The sequence below is a fragment of the Melozone crissalis genome, unplaced genomic scaffold, assembly GCF_028551555.1.
Source record: "Melozone crissalis strain CALT ecotype California unplaced genomic scaffold, PUWL_Pcris_2 ptg000231l_1, whole genome shotgun sequence".
Taxonomy (NCBI): Eukaryota; Metazoa; Chordata; class Aves; order Passeriformes; family Passerellidae; genus Melozone; species Melozone crissalis.
The window spans coordinates 952,990-971,087 of record NW_026535993.1 but is presented as its reverse complement, the minus strand read 5'-3'; the positions used below and the strand labels follow the sequence as shown (position 1 = coordinate 971,087).

General features: G+C 51.6%; 1 protein-coding gene across 1 annotated transcript in view; it reads right to left on the bottom strand.

Annotated features, from left to right (window-relative positions):
- The window catches only part of LOC128949387 (olfactory receptor 14J1-like), a 49,956-nt gene extending 32,696 nt beyond the window's left edge, over positions 1-17,260 (bottom strand). Inside the window, exon 1 of the mRNA XM_054294249.1 lies at positions 17,156-17,260. Coding sequence (XP_054150224.1) covers positions 17,156-17,260 — 105 coding nt within the window. The remainder of the gene's footprint in view (positions 1-17,155) is intronic.
- Between the last annotated feature and the right edge of the window lie 838 nt (positions 17,261-18,098).

The window sequence follows — 18,098 nt, the reverse complement described above, 5'->3', positions numbered from 1 at the left end:
CTGCATGCCCTGGCACAGGCTCCACATCTGCCAGGGACTGTGGCTGTGCCAACAGGCACTCTGGAGAGGGCTGGGTGTGCACAAACCTCTGCTGGCTGGACTGGGCTGTTTGCTCCTCAGGCTTATCCTGGACAGGCTCCTGCACCTTCAGACATGCAGGCTACACCTGGCTTCTGAGGAATTGGTTGTTGCAGTTTGTCTGTCCGTGCTGGGGACCAGGACAAACACTGGCACAGGAGCTGGTCCTGTGTCCCCGGGATAGCAGGGCTTGGTGGTGGCAGCGCTGGCAGGGACACGGCAGCCCAGACCTGCCTGGCCCTGCAGAGCCGGGGAGGGGACAGGGCTGGCACGCATACCAATGGGCAGGCTTTGACACTGCTGCTGGAACTCACTTAGCAATTCTGTTGATGTTCTGGAAACGAAAATATAATTCAGGCCACCTTCTCCTCCAAGCTGACCCTGAGAATCTGGGAGAAGAGCTACTGAATAATTAGGGACTTTTTTTTCTCCCACTTTTTGCTGGAGTTACTGCTCAGTGTTAAACTGTCCTCTATAGTGTCATCAGTTCCCTTGAACTTACTGCTCCAAGTGTACTTAGCATTAATATAATTACATAAATTGCAGTCTCAGTAATCACCGGGGGCTGCGGCACATCCTTGTTGTGCTGTTTCCCGGGTGGCTTGGCTGGTGGGAACCCCCTGGCCAGGGGTGGAAGCTGTGGCTGGAGCACTCCCCCTCTGCTCCTGAGCCTGGTTTAGCTGAGCTTTGTGTGTCTCACCCTGCAGGATCTGGAGTGTTTGCCAGCACTGCCATGATTGCAGCCTTGCTGTCGCAGAGGAGAAAAGGGAAAGGTGGGTTTGTCCCAAGGGAGTTTGGCTGGACCATATCCTTGCTGCTCTCCCTGTGATTTGGGTCTGTGGGGTCCCAAAATGCAGAGCCCCGCCTCGTGGCTTGGCAGTGAACACCCAGAGCCCGAGCTCTGTGCCGAGTCTGCTGCAGGGCTGTTTGATGATGCTGTGCTTCTGTCTCTGTGGCAGAGCTCTCAGCCTTCCTGGCAATGTAAACTCTTCTGGCTGCTAAAATTACACTGAGTTATTGATTTATCTTTGAGAGGATTTCTTTCCCGAGGGACATTTCTGGCTGTTGTAGTGATTTAGTTCTCCTGCAAGGGCAGAATCCGTGGCAGAGCAGAGCCACCCTCCTGCCCTCGAGCCTGCAGCTCAGGGTCGCGCTCCCTCAGGCTTCCTCTGCAAGCTGATTTCTGTTCCAAGGCTGAGACAAGGTTACATGGCTGTTATTTCCGTGTAACAACTGCAAATAAAAGGGCATTTTCAACTTTCCACTGCAGAAGCTGCAAGTTTGGGACAAGCCTTTGTGCCATGGCACCAGCATCATCTTGGGCATGTCTCAAACCCAGCTCCAAGGCTGGCACGTGGGACATGTGGAGCCATGCCAGCCTTAATACACTCGGACTCCTGGGAATATTTTAGTTCCCCAAAGTGGGGTATGATGGGAGCAGGAGCATGCTCTCCTAAAGCTGCAGGGTACAACCTCTCTTTTCTTTGCTTTCTATCGACTCACCATGGACCGTCTCTGAAAACCAGGCCAGGTGAGTTCCTGCTGGTGGTCCTGAGGAAGCCAAGACAGTTCTCTTCTTCTATCACAATTTTCTCCCCTTGACCCTGAAATTCCACCCCGCTAGCTGTGGCTCAGCTGGTGAGCACCATCAGTAGAAGGACCTGACCCTTCAGGACATGGCCCAATGTTTCAGATACTCTGTGGCTGAAAAATGCCCAGCTCTGTGTCTTTGGGTGCCCATTTGAAGCACGTCCCTGTGGGTTCCTGTATCTAACCCCACTATCTAGTGGATTTGGCACCAACCTCAGCTGCACACTGATAAAATGGGAGGCTGCTCGTGCCTGTGGTGTTATAAAACAGCATCCACCAATTAGGCCCAGGGAGAACGTCAATTTATTTTCCTGTGAACCAAGTGTGACACAGCTCCTTCCTTCCCCGGTGATCTATCTGTGAGATAAAACACATCTTTAGTGTCTATCTTAAATACTGCAGTGTTGACAAGTTCTCTTGACAGAAATTAGGCTAATGTCCCTTATGACTGCGTTAGCTATAGAAACAAGGCTTTAAATTGAAGCTTTGCAAAGTTCTATTCCAACGCCCTCTCCAAGGCATCTCCTTATTCCAGCTTTTATTATCCAAATTTGTTCTCACTCTGCCTTGGCAGCAGGGCAGGCAGGCAACTCTTCCCATCCATCCTGCTGGTCTGGCAGCCAGGGGGTGGGAGCAGCACCTCCCAGGCTGGACCGGGCAGTGCTGGCCAAGCCCTGCGGAGCCCTCGGCCCCGGGGAGGCTCCGGGCTCGGGGGCACCACTGTTGGGACGGGGCTGGGGCCTGGGTGAGGGGAGGCAGCTGACACCCATCGAGCACAGAGGGATCCAAGGCAGTCAGCTGCACGCCCTGACAGCGGCACAGCGTGTCCTGAATCGCTCCCACTGGGAGCTGGAGCTGGGAGAAGGGAGTTTGTGTCGTGCGTGTCTCATCCTTGCAATTTCAGCACTGAGTTACAGACTCAGACCCTGAGGACAGAAACAGAGAGTGCTGAGGCCTCATCATGAATTCCCTTCTTGAGCTTCCCAGCCCTCCTCTGGAAAATAGTTTCCTTTTTTGCTCTTTTGCCCTCCTCAAGTTGAGCCCTTTTGGGCTTGAACTCCACATTTCCAACAACAGATTAACCATGGCTGTTTTAAACCTCCTGGTTCTCACACTGGTGTTGGTCCTGATGGAATATCTCCCCCTATTGTGTCCTTTCTGTGCCTCCATATTGCCAGGTTCTTTGGTGGCCCTCTCCTGAATCGCTGAGAGAGGAGGAGAGGCTGAGAGTGACACATGTGGGAGACATGATGGTTGATGATGTTCTGGAGGTGCTAACCTCCATCATAGTAAAGAAGCCTCTCTCAAAAGGTGTTAGATGCCTAAAATTCCACAAAATTAATATCATCCTCGGTTCCTTTTGTCAGGTTCTCAATTCTCCTGGTCAGCTGCCTTGTTCTTCTCTGCCTACATCCTGCATTGATCTTCTCTGAACATAGCTAAGTCTTCAGCATCCCAGATGGTCTTTCTGGAGTAACAAATAGACCTGAGGAATGACAATTACTGAATGGATTGTAGCATTGGCTTGGGGATAAATAAGGTAGTGAGTTTGAAAGGGATTAAAACTGGCTTTTGTAAGTAAGCTTCTCATGGATGTTGACTTGGGGACATGGTGAGACAAAGGTCGCTGCAGTGTCTGTGCAGCCTGGTGTGCCATTTGAGAGATGGGATATCAGAGTGTGACTGAATACTTCTGGGCTCTCTGTTTCTTCTGCTCGGACCTTTGTGGGATTAAACTCTCTAAACTGCTGCAGTTCACAGACTTCAAGCCCAGTATCAAAAGAAAAAATAAATCAAATGCCTGGTATTAAATCCTCAGCACATGGCTCCTGCTGCACCCTAATTCACTGCAGTGCCTGCCTTGAAACTAGGGAGAAGGGTTTGCTGGCAAAGTGAAAACATGTTGACCTCACTCTAAAAAAGGGCACCCCTTCTTATTCCTGCCCTGTGGTTATTTTTTCCTGGTGTGTTTGCTGCTGTTGCACTGAAGGCAGAGCAGCCCTCCCAGCAGGGAGGTGGAGAATGGAGCACTTGTTGTATGAGCTCTTTGCCACAGAAAGCATTTCCTTCCTGCAGCAGCAGCAGCAGCAGGTACATCAGCAGATGCTGCAGCAGTGCCTCCATCAGAGGCCCTGTATTTGCCCCTGGAGCCCTCCTGTCACCCCTCCTTCCCTGAGATCCCTCCTCTGCAGGCTCCTCGCTGGCCTCCACCTTCAATTCCATCACTTCCAGACTTCCCAGGGGGCCCAGGCACCTCAAGGGAGGGCCACGCTGTGCCCTGTGTGTGACAGACACCCCTCCTGTCCTTGTGGCTCCCCTGCACGGGAGGGATGAGGTTTGGTGTGTGTTCAACAGGCTCAGCTCTGGGCATGAGGCTGGGCCCCCTGGTGTGCCACCACCATCATCGTCACCTTGGCTGCCATGGAGGGTGGGTGGCAGTCACAGGGACCTGCTCTGGCACTGCCAGCCATGGCCTGCCTGTCCCCACGGCCCTGCCTGTCCCAGGGGCTCGCCTGCCCCTCCTTCCCTCTTGCTGCAGGAGCTGCAGGAGAAGCCAAGTGGATTGGGCAGACGGTGTGAGGAGAGAGCCCAGCCCAGCCTCACCCAGAGGGGCGCCTCTGTTTGAATAGCAGTGTTCAGAGCACTCGGCACCGGCTGATCAGCTGGGAGAACATAAATCCCAGTGTCACAGGAGAGCCTTGGCTCAGGGAAAAGGACCAGTTGTGAGCGCTGTCCAGCCCAGTGTCCAAATGGAATGGTGCTTTCACATCTCTAATCAAGGGTTACTTAGTGGAGAGCCCCTTCCTTGTGAGGCTTTGTTCTCTGCTAGCTGTGGATTGAATCACAGGAGGAGGGATTGGATTCTGACATCATTTTAAAAGCGTTTTTATTCTATTTGCTAAGAGGAACAAATTGCAGAGAAGACCTCTCAGCACTGTGACAAAAGAGTGGCTCTAAAACCCTTTTCAGCCAAACAAATGTTTGAGCTGAAGGCCTGATGGATGGTGCTTAAAGATGTGGCCACTGCAGCAAGGTTGGCAGTAAAAATCACTGGGTGCAAGAAAGTTCTCCCAGGGGTTACTGTGGAGGTTGTCTCCCTGTAATCCTGGTGTGAGCAGCCCTTAACACCCTGAGTCCACCCAGTGAGCTCTGTGGCATCAGCCACGGGAGAGCAGTAGCACAGCAAGCACCAGTGGGTCACTTCTCTCTCGATAAATGAGGAACTGCAACGGGATCAGCCCTTTTGGGGTGGCATCACTGTGGCAGGAGGGCTGGAACTGGATGATCTTTAAGGTCCCTTCCAACCAAACCATTCCATAATTCTTTCCCTGCCCCTGTTCAAGTGGGGTTCAAGCAGAAAGCAGTGCTGCTGCGTTGGGACCTGTGAGGAACCTGGGCAGGAACACACCTGCTGTTGGGATGTATCAGAACAGGGTGGCTTTCGGGCTTTCCCAGGAATGCCTTTGCTGCCAGCAGCTGTGCTGGATGTTGGACAGGGGACAGATTCACCCCTGGCAAGCTTGAAAGCATTTCAGATGGCTTCTGTCCCTGCTCCAGTGCAGCACAGAATAAAATCAGATGTTGGAGAAGATGTCATACTTAGACATCACCATTCTGACAGGTCGATTTTCAGGATGTTTATTAACATAGCTTGGAATGTCACAGAAAGGTTTGTCAGATAAACTAGCCAACTGAAGTTCTTATGTGAGACTTCCTTGGTTTTATTGAGGTGCTTTGAACTCTTCATTTAGTCTCTCAACAATTCATCTCATTCAGGCCTTTCTGGAAGAGCCTCTGCAAGGTCTGTGGCTGGGGGATCAGGCCCTGCCTGCTCCCTGTGTGTCTGGGTGTAGAATCCTTTGAATCCCTCAGGGCAATCCCCAGGGCCTTGCCCTGAAAGAATATGCTATAGAGTCTCCACCTAGGCTGAAAGGGAAAACTTCCCCATGGAGCCTTGCACAACACTATGAACCACCCCAATTCCTTTCCCCATATGTCCCAAATTCTGGTAGTTTCTCCTTTCCCTGTTCCCTCATTGGTTGTGGTATCCCTGGTGCCTGGCTCTGTGTCTTCCCTGTAGGGCACTGCCCTTTGCCCTGCCCTTTGTGCCACCCCAGTGCCTTTGGACCATTGGCCACTGACCCCTAATTAACCCTGTGCACACCACATGGCCAGCTCTTTTGTCTCCGATTCCCCTTTGGCATGCTGGAATAAACCTTTGCAGGAATTTGTCATACAAAAGGCCCTTCTGCCTCTCGTGGCTGAACTGGCCATGGTGAGTCTGGTGTGTGGACTTGGCTGCTCTCCTTAAATGTTTACCCAAGCAGCTTTTCCACAGGAGATGCTTATTGGGAAATAGGCAGCAGCATCCACCATCTAAACCCCTGTGTTGCTCCATCTGGGTGCCCTGGGAGGCAGAAGGAAGCAGCAGTGCCAATTGTTTGCTCATGCTGTAAGGACAAAACTCCTCTCTTAGGGTTTCCTCTGCAATCCCAGGAAGAGAAGGACATGTCTGTCCTTGTCATCCCTCTAGGCAATGATCAGACAGAACAGCGATGAAACAGGCTGGCAGCACCAGGGCTGGTCACTCGCAGGCAGAGGCAGCCCAGCTCATGCAGCCCGAGCTGAGCAGCGCCTGGGAGAGGTGGCACCATGGCACTGGGCATGGTGCATCACCCCAGGGGTTCCTGCTGCATCCCATCCCCTGCAGAGCCCCTGCTGTCCCTGGTTACCTGAGCAATGGAGAGGCAGTGCCCAGGCTGGTGCTGCTCTGAGGAGATGCTGCACTCAGCAGGCAGCTCTGGCTCCCCAGCAGTACCGTGGGAGGAAAAGCTGCCCAGGGAGTGCATTTGTAAAGCATTTCTTCCCCAGGAAGAGGAGTTTGTCACAGGAGTTTGTACTTGGGATGTGCACTCACACTTGTGAGGTGTCTGAGCTTCCTCCCTGCCTGAGGTGGGGAATGCTGGGGTGCTGGGGCAGCTGCTGGGGGAGCTTCCAGGCCTGGTGCTGTGAAACCTCTCCATCAGCTATCAGGAGGAGGTGACATAGAGCATATTAATGACATTTTCCAGTGGCACTTAACTGGGAGGAGCAGTAAATGCCAGACAGTGAACTAATGGAAAAGGCTGAGTGAAGAAGGGACAGAAAGAAGTAAAATGAGATTCAGGCTCTGGGCCTCTTCTTCCCATCAGTAATCCATCTCATTCTTACCTGTGTCTGTTACATGTCTTCCTTTTGTGTGTAAAAATGCTTTGTTTTGAAGTAACAAACAATCTGGAGAGTGGTAGACTTGCCTTTGTAGGAAAGAAAGGAAAGAAAAATGGAGGCAGGCTTTGCTGCTTCCTTGCTCAGCAGCTCTAACCAGAGTCTGGGGTCAGGGTGTGAGCTGAGCCCCCCAGACTGGGCCTGGCTCCTCTGTTTTCCTCTGAGCACGCTGGTGTGGGACATCCCCTCCACCCAGGCACAGTGCTGGAGTCAGGCACAGTGTCCCCTGTGTGCCACCAGCACAGGATGCCCCAGCCTCAGCCAGGTCCCCAGCCCTGGCACTGGTGGCTCCTGGAGCTGGGGATGCAGCTGTGGGGAGCTCCGCTGCTTGCTGGGATTTGTCTCCTGGTAGTTTTTAATAATTATTTTATTAAGGGAGAAGGTGTGGTGCCGTCAGAGAACTTATTATGGATGCTCTGGCAGTGTGATTATTTCAGTACTGCAGCACTGCCAGTGTGTTTTTCTGGAACATTCACATATTGATTCCAAATTCCTTTGTTGCCGGTACTAGAAAGAAAGTCGCTTTTCCCTCACTCCCTGCGTGGAGAGAAAAAAAGAGTAAAGGAAGGTAGATGTTATCTGAGGCTTGCTCACACACTGAGATAATTTTTGAGAGCTGCAGAGCCACTTGCTGACTCATAACTGGGGCTTGTTTTCAAACCCTTGATAGATTTTGAATTCTTTTACAATGGCAAACAAGGATGCACACTTGGGGACGAGCCAGGAATCTGCCTCAGTGAGCTGGATCACCTTTGTTCTGCTTGCTCCAGCCTTCCCAGGGGACATTTCTGTGCCAAGGGGGACAGGGTGGTGCTGCAGGGGAGAGTCTGCTGTCCCTCTTGGGCTCCTCTTGATGGGCAGTCAGTGGCTGGCAGCTTTGTTAAGGGGTGGGGATTGCATGGGATGGGATGGGATGGGATGGGATGGGATGGGATGGGATGGCATAGCATGGCATGGCATGGCATGGCATGGCATGGCATGGGGAAGCCACTGCCAGGAGTGCAGTGAGTTACTGCACAATCTTGGTGGGAGGTTTGCAGGTCAGTGTGTGATGTACAACTTGCCAGCCTGTAGCTGTGCAGTGAGTTGGGGCTCAGCCCTGTCCCCATGCTGGAACACAAACCCACTTGTGGAATGTGGAATGATGTGCTAGAAAGGAGCCCAGGATGAGCCCTTTCTCCTTTAGTGAGGAAACACAGCTGGTCATTTGGTTGCTCTAGGAGAAGAGAGATGGGGTTCTTTGGTTATCACTGCGTGCTGCATATTCCACACAGCAGCCCTCTGCTTTTACTAATGTGGTGCACAACGTGCCCGATCCTCCCTCAGTTGTGAGCCTAGTGAAAACATGTCCTGTTTTCCATTTGTTCATTAATTTATCATCTTGTTTTCAGCCTCTGCAAAGCTTGATATTGGTATAGGGCCTGGGAAAGGTGCACAGAGCAGAGTAACAGTTGTGATTTGGTTACAAGGCAATAATTTAAGTGGACAGGTTTAGCTGATAACATAAAGCACATGATAGAAATCGCTTTGGTTTATAAATACCAGCAGAGCCCCTGCGAGGGAGCTGCTCCCTGGTGCTGCTGCTCCAGCCAATATATTATAAGGAGATATAAAACAGATGTCTGAAAAAATCTGGCTGACTGAGATTAAAAGAATGGGGCTATAAATTAAAGTCTTCCTCAGCGTCTCTTTAAGGATCTTTATGGACAGCGCGCATCCAAATGAAGACGTGCCGGTGCTCAGAGGGACCTCCAGGTGCTTTGGGCTGCAGAGGCAGCACCCAGGGGTGGGGACAGCCTGTGGGGACAGTCAGTCAGAGCTGGCATGGGAGACCAAAGCCTGTCCTGGTGCTTCTGCAGCTGATAAAGGGATTAAACCAGGAACAGGAATAACACCATCCCTGCAGTGTCGCCAAAGGATCAGTGTCTCCTGCTTGGAAAATAAACGCTGTCGCTCTGCTTTGACATTTATTTCCAATAAAGACCTGTCATTTGTGCAGTGACAAGGGTTTCATCCTCTGGGAGTACTTTTCCTGTTGGACACTGTCTTTTTGGCTGTGAGGCAGCTGAGTGACTGAGGGGCAGGTGGGTGGCACGTCCCCAGCAAAAGCATTGGGAGCTCTGCTCACGCCCTGGGGCTTTCTCCTGATCCATCATCCCAAGGCAATGCAATAACACCTATTCAAACAGAGAGCAGGTTCAGATTGGATATTAGGGAGGAATTGTTCCCTGGGAGGGTGGGCAGGCCCTGGCACAGGGTGCCCAGAGCAGCTGTGGCTGCCCCTGGATCCCTGGCAGTGCCCAAGGCCAGGCTGGATGGGGCTTGGAGCAGCCCGGGACAGTGGGAGGTGTCCCTGCCATGGCAGGGGGTGGCACTGGATTAGCTTTAAGGTTCCTTTCCACCCAAGCCATTCTGTGATTCTGTGATCTTATTTTTAATTGATTTTAATTTATTTTAGTTGTGGTTAAAAAAATCCCAAGAGTGGGATATTTTTTAATTGGTAAGGATTCCAAACCAATTGTGGGAGCAGGAGTTTGCTGCTTCCCCCTCCACAGCTGGAACCCTTCTCGCAGGTTTGTGGAGGGGATTTCACAGCTATTTCTGCTCACTGGGTAGTTGATTTAGAGCTGGGAAATTAACTAGAATGGAAACTCTTCTTTCCCTTTATGAGGAGCAAGGGATGAGGTCTGGCAGCTGTAGGATTTGCAGCTCTCAGGGAAGAGGGATGATTCAGTAACACATCTATGCAGTACCTACCTGTGGATACACATATTTTATTTGTCTGAGGTGTCAAGGAGAAAAAATGTTACGAAATGGCTTAAATGAAAAAGTGGTTTCGTACTTTTTTAATTGAGTTTCATTTCCCAAATGCAACTTAATGCAAACAATAAGTAAAAAATAATTTCTCTCGGGAAAGAGCTATTAACAGAATAGCTCTGTTTTAGCAGCATGTGAAGCTGTGTAATTGTTTACACATGTATTGCTCCAGTGTGTGCTCCCAGTTGTTGAATAGTATCAAATTATAGGAATCAAAGAGAATCAACTATTTTTAAGGGAAATGTCTAGAAGCTACATACTGAAACATGAATAAAATTCAAGATTTCCAGCTTACTCGTCTAAATCAGCAATTTTAATCACATTATTCAAGCCAACCCACCCTAAAACACACTTTTGATTTCAAAATACCCCAAACTAAATAAGACAGAAGACCTTCCTTGAACAGCTATAACATTTTTAAGTGTCAGTGTCAATCTTTTTGTTGAAAACAGAGATGTTTTTCATGGTTTATTTATTAAAGCAGCATATTTGTCCTGCTGTGCAATGAACCTGGGCTGCTGTGCTGGGTGGAGAGGGGAAATCCCTGGAGCACCAAGAGCTGCTTAAACACATCAGGGCTGTGAGTTTTGCTCTGGGGTTTGGATGCTCCTGGTTAAATCCCATTTAGTGTGCAAAGGAGGAGCAGGAAGGGTTTGTGCCTTGGCTGATGCAGCCTTGGGGATTTGGCTGTGCTGGGGGTGCAGCTCATGAGCACCAGGCCTGGATTTCATTTTGTTTCCTGCATGCTGATGAGAAGGATGAGTAATGCCATGGTTGACTCTCACAATTAAAAGGAAAATATTAAGAGAAGTTTTATAGTTGTGTTTTACCCCCTTGTGTTGTTATCAGGGGTGCCCTGGGTTTGGGACATTTGGGAGGGTCACTTGTTGCTGTGGCAGCACCTGACCCCCACTCAAGGTGTCAGGAAGGGATCTCCACCCCTGGGCAGGGAAGGAGGAGTCGATGGACAGAACTTTGGGGGGGCTAAAGGGTTAAAAGGTGAAACCTCCATGGTGTGGGTGAGCACATGATGGGGAAAATCCTCTGCTCCCAGCACTGTCATATTTTCTCTATTCAGTCTTCCGTTGTATTTTTGATAGGGTTTTAATAAACCTTTTAAAGTTTTTGGAAGTGAGTAGCATTTCTCGCACTGAGAATAGAGGGCTGGGCCCCCAAGCCCCCCACCCTTCTGGAGCCTGCTCCTGTGCTTTCCCTTTGGGTGATTCCCTCGATGGGATTCCATCCCCCTCCTTCCTCTCCCCTGGCAGGATGCAGCTGGAGCTGTGCTGTGCTCCCTGTCAGGGGCCATTCCCGGCTGCGTGACAGCCCAGAGCTGCCACAGCCACTGCTGGGGCTGTGACCTGGCCTGCCCAGCGCTGGTGGCACAGTCAGGAAAGCTTTGGGCTTTAGGGGGAGGCAGCCCAGCCCCGGCGGTGTCTGCAGAGGAGGGGATCGTCCTCCCGCCTCCCGTTCAGCCCGCGATGGCATTTCATCCTACAGAGCCTCGCCTGGAAGGGACCTCACAGCTGACCTTGTTCCACCTCCCTGCCGTGGGCAGGGACGTCTCCCACTAGAGCAGGTTTGGCATTGGCCGTGTTTTCCTTGCTGGCAGAGCCCTGTCCTCGTGTTGCCCGAGCCAGGGACAGGAGATGTGATGTTGCTCTTTTCATGGAGATCCTACAAACTCCTTTCTGACCAGCACTCCACCACCAGCAAGGGGCACAGATTGGTGATGGCACCATATTCCTGCAGAGCCAAGCTTCTCAGCATGGGAGGATGCTCCCATAGATAGACAGAGATTAAAGGTCCTGTGTATCACAAATGTAAAGAGCAGGAGGAGGTTGGGATCTGTCCATGGAAAGCATTCCAAGTGTGGAGGAGGCACATGTAGCCTATTCTCCCCTAAAATAGGGAGATAATCACACCTGTCCTCTCACATATCCAACCAATGCAACTTCCAATGGACAGGACTGATGGCGAGAAAGAGAGTCTTCCAGAAATGCAAACCTTGTTTTAATAGGAAATCCTCCAAGATGGATTTTCCTGCACTTTCCAAATGCATTTATACCTATTGGATAACTACAGACTTTGAAATGTTTCTGTCTGAATTGTGACAAACATCCCAGTCTTACACAGGAAGGACCAGGTCCGTTGATCAGGGAAATGTCTCTTTGGTCTTGAACAGGGAGGGATCGATCCATTTGTTCCCAAGACCAGAGTTTTTATCTCTGAGTACATGTATTTATTCTATAAAATAATTACCCTTGCCTTCACTTCCCTTTGGTAGGAGATGCTCCCTGTCTCCTGCAAGCTGTTACTCTATCCCAGGTATCTTTTTAGGTAAAAGGAAGAGAGATAGGAAAAGCTAAATAAGGAATCCTCCACATAAGGGGGGAGGGTGAGCAGCTTTGGTCTGTCTGTCCATCTGTGAGCAGCTCTGTGGCCGTTCACCTGCAGACTCACTGTCCTGGGCAGGCAAAATTCCTGCATTAGGAGAAGAAGAAAGGCCATAAAGAGGTAGCAACCAAATATTGCCTCCCCTTCACCCCAGTGCTGGGCTGGCCACTGAGATGTGTTTGTGGTGAACTGATGAAAACCACTCTGAATTTCTTATCTTTTCTGCACTTAAAACGGAAGCTTAATGTATTCTGTGTATTTTTGTTGGCAGATAGTAGTGATCTTAAATTCCTTTTAATACAGTATTTCCACACCAACACAGCCTTGATGTGCAGCATACCTGGCTGTACCCTGTGGGATGCTTTGATTTCTCTTTGGCAGCTGCATTTTATTCTGTCTGCCCCAATCAACAACAATTCCCCTTTCTCCATGTAGCTTCCAAATCCACTCCTGGTGTGGAGTTTTAGTGCTCTGCTAGGATCTGGGCCAGAAGGGAGGAAGGAACCAGTGTCAGCTGGGCTCAGGGTTACACCTCCACTGTGGATCAGAGCCAGCCGGGCAGCAGAGGGACACCTTTTGTAGCTCAGGGTGGCATTTCTGGCAGGGAAAAGCAGCACTTTAGGGGTGCTGCTGGATGGGAGGGGGGTCAGTGGTGGATATCCCACTCCTCACTGTGTGGGATGGGGAGGAGCTCCTCCCAAGGAGGAGCATGTGTCTCCAGCTCCCAGCTCCTCCTCAAGCAGGAGCCGCTCAGTGCTCTGAAACAATGTAACTTTGCTTGCAGGTCAGGCTGTTCCTGCAGGGTCACACATGCGGCTGAACCTGCAGACAGGAGAGAGAGAAGCCAAGCTCCCAGACAGAGAAAATGGGAAAAGTGGCACAAGAGAAGAGAGAAGAAGGAAAAGGTACAGACATGCAAGGCATTGGGTTATGTGGGCTGTGGGATTCATGCCTTTTATTAGAGGCCAGGTTCCCTGGTGCTCTCAATTCCTTCCTCTTCCTGAGACTCCATTGCTGGGTGAGGAGCTCAGCAGTGCTGAAAGCAGAGGCCTGTCCTTTGTGTTCCATTTGGGATGGCAGTGGAAGTGTCCTGAGTGCACATTCAGAGGAACCTTCATGGCTTCCCATGCCACGATAACAAAACTGCTTCCACAGCGTTGGTGTAGTTCTCGCAAAGTCCTTGGGCTGTCTTGAGGTGCAGTGTTTGGGGTGAGAGGGGTCTCTCTGTGGTCTTTAGACCGAGGTACTTTCAGGGGGCTGTCTATTGGAATTTATCTGCTGCAATCTCAAAACCTTTCTCCTGTACTGCAGCGATGACGTCATCTACTGCAATGTCCAAAATTATTTGAGCCTCTGCACAAATGAGTGTATCGTCCATATAATGAAAAATGATAGTGTGAGGATGTCTTTTCCGGATGGGCGAGGGAATTTGGGCTCCAAGCCATTGACAAATAGCAGGGCTCTGCTTCCTTTTTTGAGGAAATACGGTCCACTGGTACCTCTGTAAAGGTGCTTGTCGGTTGAGGGATGGAAAAGGCAAACCAGATTTGTCATTAGGGTGCAAGGGGTAGTCAACAAATCAATCATTTAGTCCTATAACAACCGTCTATCAATCTTGGGGTGTCATGCAGGCTGAAGGCAGGCTGGGCTGGAAGGGACCCATGTCCTCAATGACCTCATTGATTTTCCTAAGGTCCTGCAGGAGCCGCTTCTTGTCTTTGCCAGGCTTTGGTATGACAAGGACAGGCACATTGCATGGGCTAGTAGACGGTATAATGTGGCCCACAGAAAGCTGCTCCTGCACGAGGGACTGCAGGGCCTTTAACTTTCTGCCTGGGAGGGGCCACTGATCCACCCATGTGTGGTCGTTGGTCTTCCTGGTTAACTGTAGGGTGGCGCCCTGCTCAGTGGCCCCGTCTAGAAACCCTGAGGTGTTGATAGGATCTCTAGCCTTGTCCCTCACTGGGACAAGAGGTCTCTTCCCCAAAGTGTTATTATTGCCCAGGTGATGAATGATCTTACTGCAGCAACTGTGCCCTCAGGACTTTCCATGCAGATGGTGTCTTGACTCCAGAAGCTGGTAGTGGCTCTCGCGATGGCTAAAATTTCCCCAGCAGCTGGAACCAGGGGCCATCCTTTAGCCAATCAGAGCGGGAAATTATCATGATGTCAGGTCCTGTATCTAATAATCCTGAAAGACATCTCTTTCTCCCCTTACACGACAAAGCACGCTTTAGAACGGGTCTATTTCAGCCTGTAATCTGTGCCCACATCACCATTGGATGAGCTGGTGTAGTGATCTTGTCCAGTAGGAGGTAGGCTCTGCCTATAACTGTTCCTTTTGGAATGAAAAGGGGAGGATCTAAGCATAGAGCCTGGAGAGTTATCTCCTGCAAAGATGTAAAGGCGACTATATCAGATAATATAGTGAGTGTCCCCATCTCTTCCCTGGTGTTGGTTTAAATCAAAATGTCTCTGCACCGTTCTTCAGGCCCGTATTTGCCTGTTGGAATATGTTGAACATAAATATTGTGGATTGGAATTGAAAAGGCTCTAACCAGCTGCCTTTGGGTTCCAGGGCAGAGCTGTCTTCTGTCGAGTTTCTGCAGCAATTGAGCTGTCCCGATGGATCTGAGAAGGTCACTGGGCTGGTTCTCCACGATGTTGGGGAGAGTAGGGCTGAACAGCCTCGCATTTGGTGTCACTGCGCGGGGCCTTTCCACGTCTGTGTGGGGTTTCCTGCAGACCACTGGTTTTGCTGGTTTTGGAAAGCATGTGGATGCGGGGGGCAGTGAGGACAGTGGTTGTGACACCTAGAAGGTCCCTGGTAATAGCCTGTATTTTTACAATTCTGTTGAAAATGCCTCATTTCCCCACGTTTTATGCAAGGTCATTTTTCATGTATAGGTTGGGAAATAACTTGGGAGGCTACTAGCACCACAAATACACTCTGACTGATAGGCTTATCTAGGCTGGCATAAAGGTGTTAGGATGCCCTAAGGGTGCATGCCTCAACTATTTGTGCAATGGTAGGTTTTGGGGAAAGTGACATGAGGGATGAGAGAAGGAGAAAAACGTATCGACATGCAAGGCTTTGGTTTAGTGGCATGTGGGATTTATGCCTTTTATTAGAGTCCAGGTTCCCTGGTGCACTCAATTCCTGCCTCTTCTTTAGATTTCATTGCTGGGGGAGGAGCTCAGCAGTGCTGAAAGCAGAGGCCTGTCCTTTTTGTTCCCTTTGGGATGGCAGTGGAAGTGCGCTGAGTACACATTCAGATGTACCTACATGGCTTCTCATGCCACAACACCAAAACTAAATGTGCAAGGTGGCTTCTTTGAATGACATTTAGTCCTTTGAAATATCTGCAGCAAGTGGTCTGAAACTGCTTTCTGAGCCTGCTCCTTGGGATCAGCTGCAAGGGGCTGAGGGCTGGCCTGAGCACAGTGCTGTGTCCCACTGGGAGCAGCCCCACAGCCTCACCTGCAGAGCAGGCACTGCCAGACGCCCTGGAGATCTTGCCTGCTCTGCACCCACCTTTATAAATGTGCTGTAAACATCAGCTGGTGCTGACTTTCCCCTTGGACCCCTTGGTTTAGTCAGTATGGGGAATTTCTTTCCTGAAGCGCGTGGGATTTCCCCCTGGCAGCTGTGATGGGGATGCTTGGGGAGTGTGGGGCTTTGGGGGCAGCTGCCCACGCAGGGGCTGAGCCCGGGCCCCTGTTGGGCCCATGGTCCCCAGCAGCAGCAGCAGCAGCCCCGGGGCCCAAAGCCCCGTGCCCCCTGCCCGGCACAGCCTGCCCTGTCCCTGCAGCTGTCACCCGAGTGGGGCCCAGGACCAGTGGCCGCTGCCAGCAGCAGGAATGCGGGCAGGGTGAGGATGCCCTGGCTTGGCTTTTGTCTCTTGAACAATGCAAGCTCAGGGCAGTGCAGAGCAGGCTGGGAAGCAGAGGCCAGAGCATTTGGAGGCTGCAAGCCTTAAAGATCAGCCCCTGCAGCAGCCCAGATGCAGGTGCCCCAGTTGCCAAGGCTGTGGTGGCCTTCAGAGTTTGCGGGGGGATTTTACATGGCTGTGGGCTGCTGCCGGCTCTGGGCCCAGGATTCCCAGTGGCTCCAGCAGGAAGGGTGGCTGAAGGTTTGCTGCCTGCTTTGGTGGCATGGCTGCAGGGGCCAGTGCTGTGAGAGCCCCCTGGGTGAGAGCTGGTGACAGCTGAGCTCTTGGGGACAGCGCTGTGCCCCAGGCCTGGAAGAGCAGCAGTGCCCAGTGCCAGTAGTGATATCAGTGGGAGCCCCTGTGCACAGGACCCCCAGCCCCAGGGTGGCTGTGCCAGCACCCCCAGGGACCTCCAGCCCTGCGAACTCGGGTCAAGAGGAACCCACAAGTGTGCAAACCCTGCCTGCGCTCAAAGGAATGGCAAAGAGAAGTGAGGTCTTAAAAAGAAGCAGTATTTATTTGCCAAAGATTGGCAAACGGTCAAATTTATGGAACCTGTTTCATTTTAAAAATCCTTATAACCACAACAATGTACAGAAGATATTTACATGGGATCCGATGGACTAACAATCTTCAAAACATATTTACAGAAATCTTAAAGGCAGTGAACATATCTACAAGAAACTTGAAGCTTTCAAACATATTTACAAAGGCGTGGCATCTGTGCCATCGTCTGCATCAGTCCTGGAAGAAAGGAAGCAGCAGAGCTGGACTCAGCTGCCAGCACGGGGCCCAGCAGGGCTGGGAGCTGGGCCCCAGGGGCTGGGCCGGGGCTGGCAGGGCTGGCGTGGCCCCAGGCAAGCGCAGGGCAGGCCAGGACTGGTGCTTGTGCCCCCACAATCCAGGCCCCCTGCGGGCACCGTGTCCCTGAGCGGGGCCATCCAGCCCAGCCCCAGCCTGGCGCCAGGGGACCCAGTGTGCCTGTGGGCAGGGCATGGGAAGCAGCTGCCTGTCTTACCTGTGGGGCTCCATCTTCATCCAAGGACCATGGGCTCCTCCTCATCATCCTCATTGACCTCCATTTCCTCGGTGTTATCCTCCTCATCAACCTGCATGTCTTCCATGTTGTCCTCCTCCTCTACTTCCATCTCCTCAATAGGGTCTTCCTCGTCCACCTCCATCTTCTCTTCCCTCTCCAGCACCATGTCCACTTCCATCTCCTCCACAGAGTCTCTGGCACTCTGCAAGGGGCAGCACAATCTCCCAGTGGGCTTCCTGTCCCACACCATCCATTCCCACATGGCTGCAGCCTGCCCAAGCCGGGTGCCCCCCTGCCGGGAATGGCACTGTACCTCCACTGTCCCAGCAGTGCACATCCTGCTTGGATCGATGCTCCTGAGCAGGCAGTGGGAAAAGCCCAGTCAGCAGCAACAGCTCAGCAGTCAGGGGCAGAGCACACAGCGAGTGGCAACTGACGCTTGGCAGCCAGTGAAGTGCCTGCTCTGCTCGTTTCCAGGTCCTGGACGTTCCACCTGGAACCCTCTGGGAGCTGTGATGTCACTGAAATTTCAGGGCTGCTGCGCAGTGGGAGATGGGGATGGCAGAATGATCCAATCCTTCAATGGTTTGGCTTGCAAGGGACTCTAAAGATCATCTGGTTCCAAGCTGAGCAACCTCCCAGCACACCAGGTTTCTGTGGCCCCTGTCCCACCTGGCCTTGGATGTTGCTGGGGATGGGGCATCCACAGCCTCTCTGCACTGGTCCCGGTGTCCGGGACAAGCACCCTGAGAGGAAAGAACTTCTTCCCATCATCAAATCTCTTCCACCTCTTGCAGTTTGATTCCATTCCCCCGTGTCCTGTCACTACAGTTCCTGACAAAGAGTCCTCTCCCACTTCCCTGTGGGTCAGGCTGTTCCTGCAGGGTCACACGTGTGGCTGAACCTGCAGACAGGAGAGAGAAGCCAAGCTCCCACTCAGAGAAAATCTCTCTTTCCCGTGACAAGAGAGATGAGAGTAG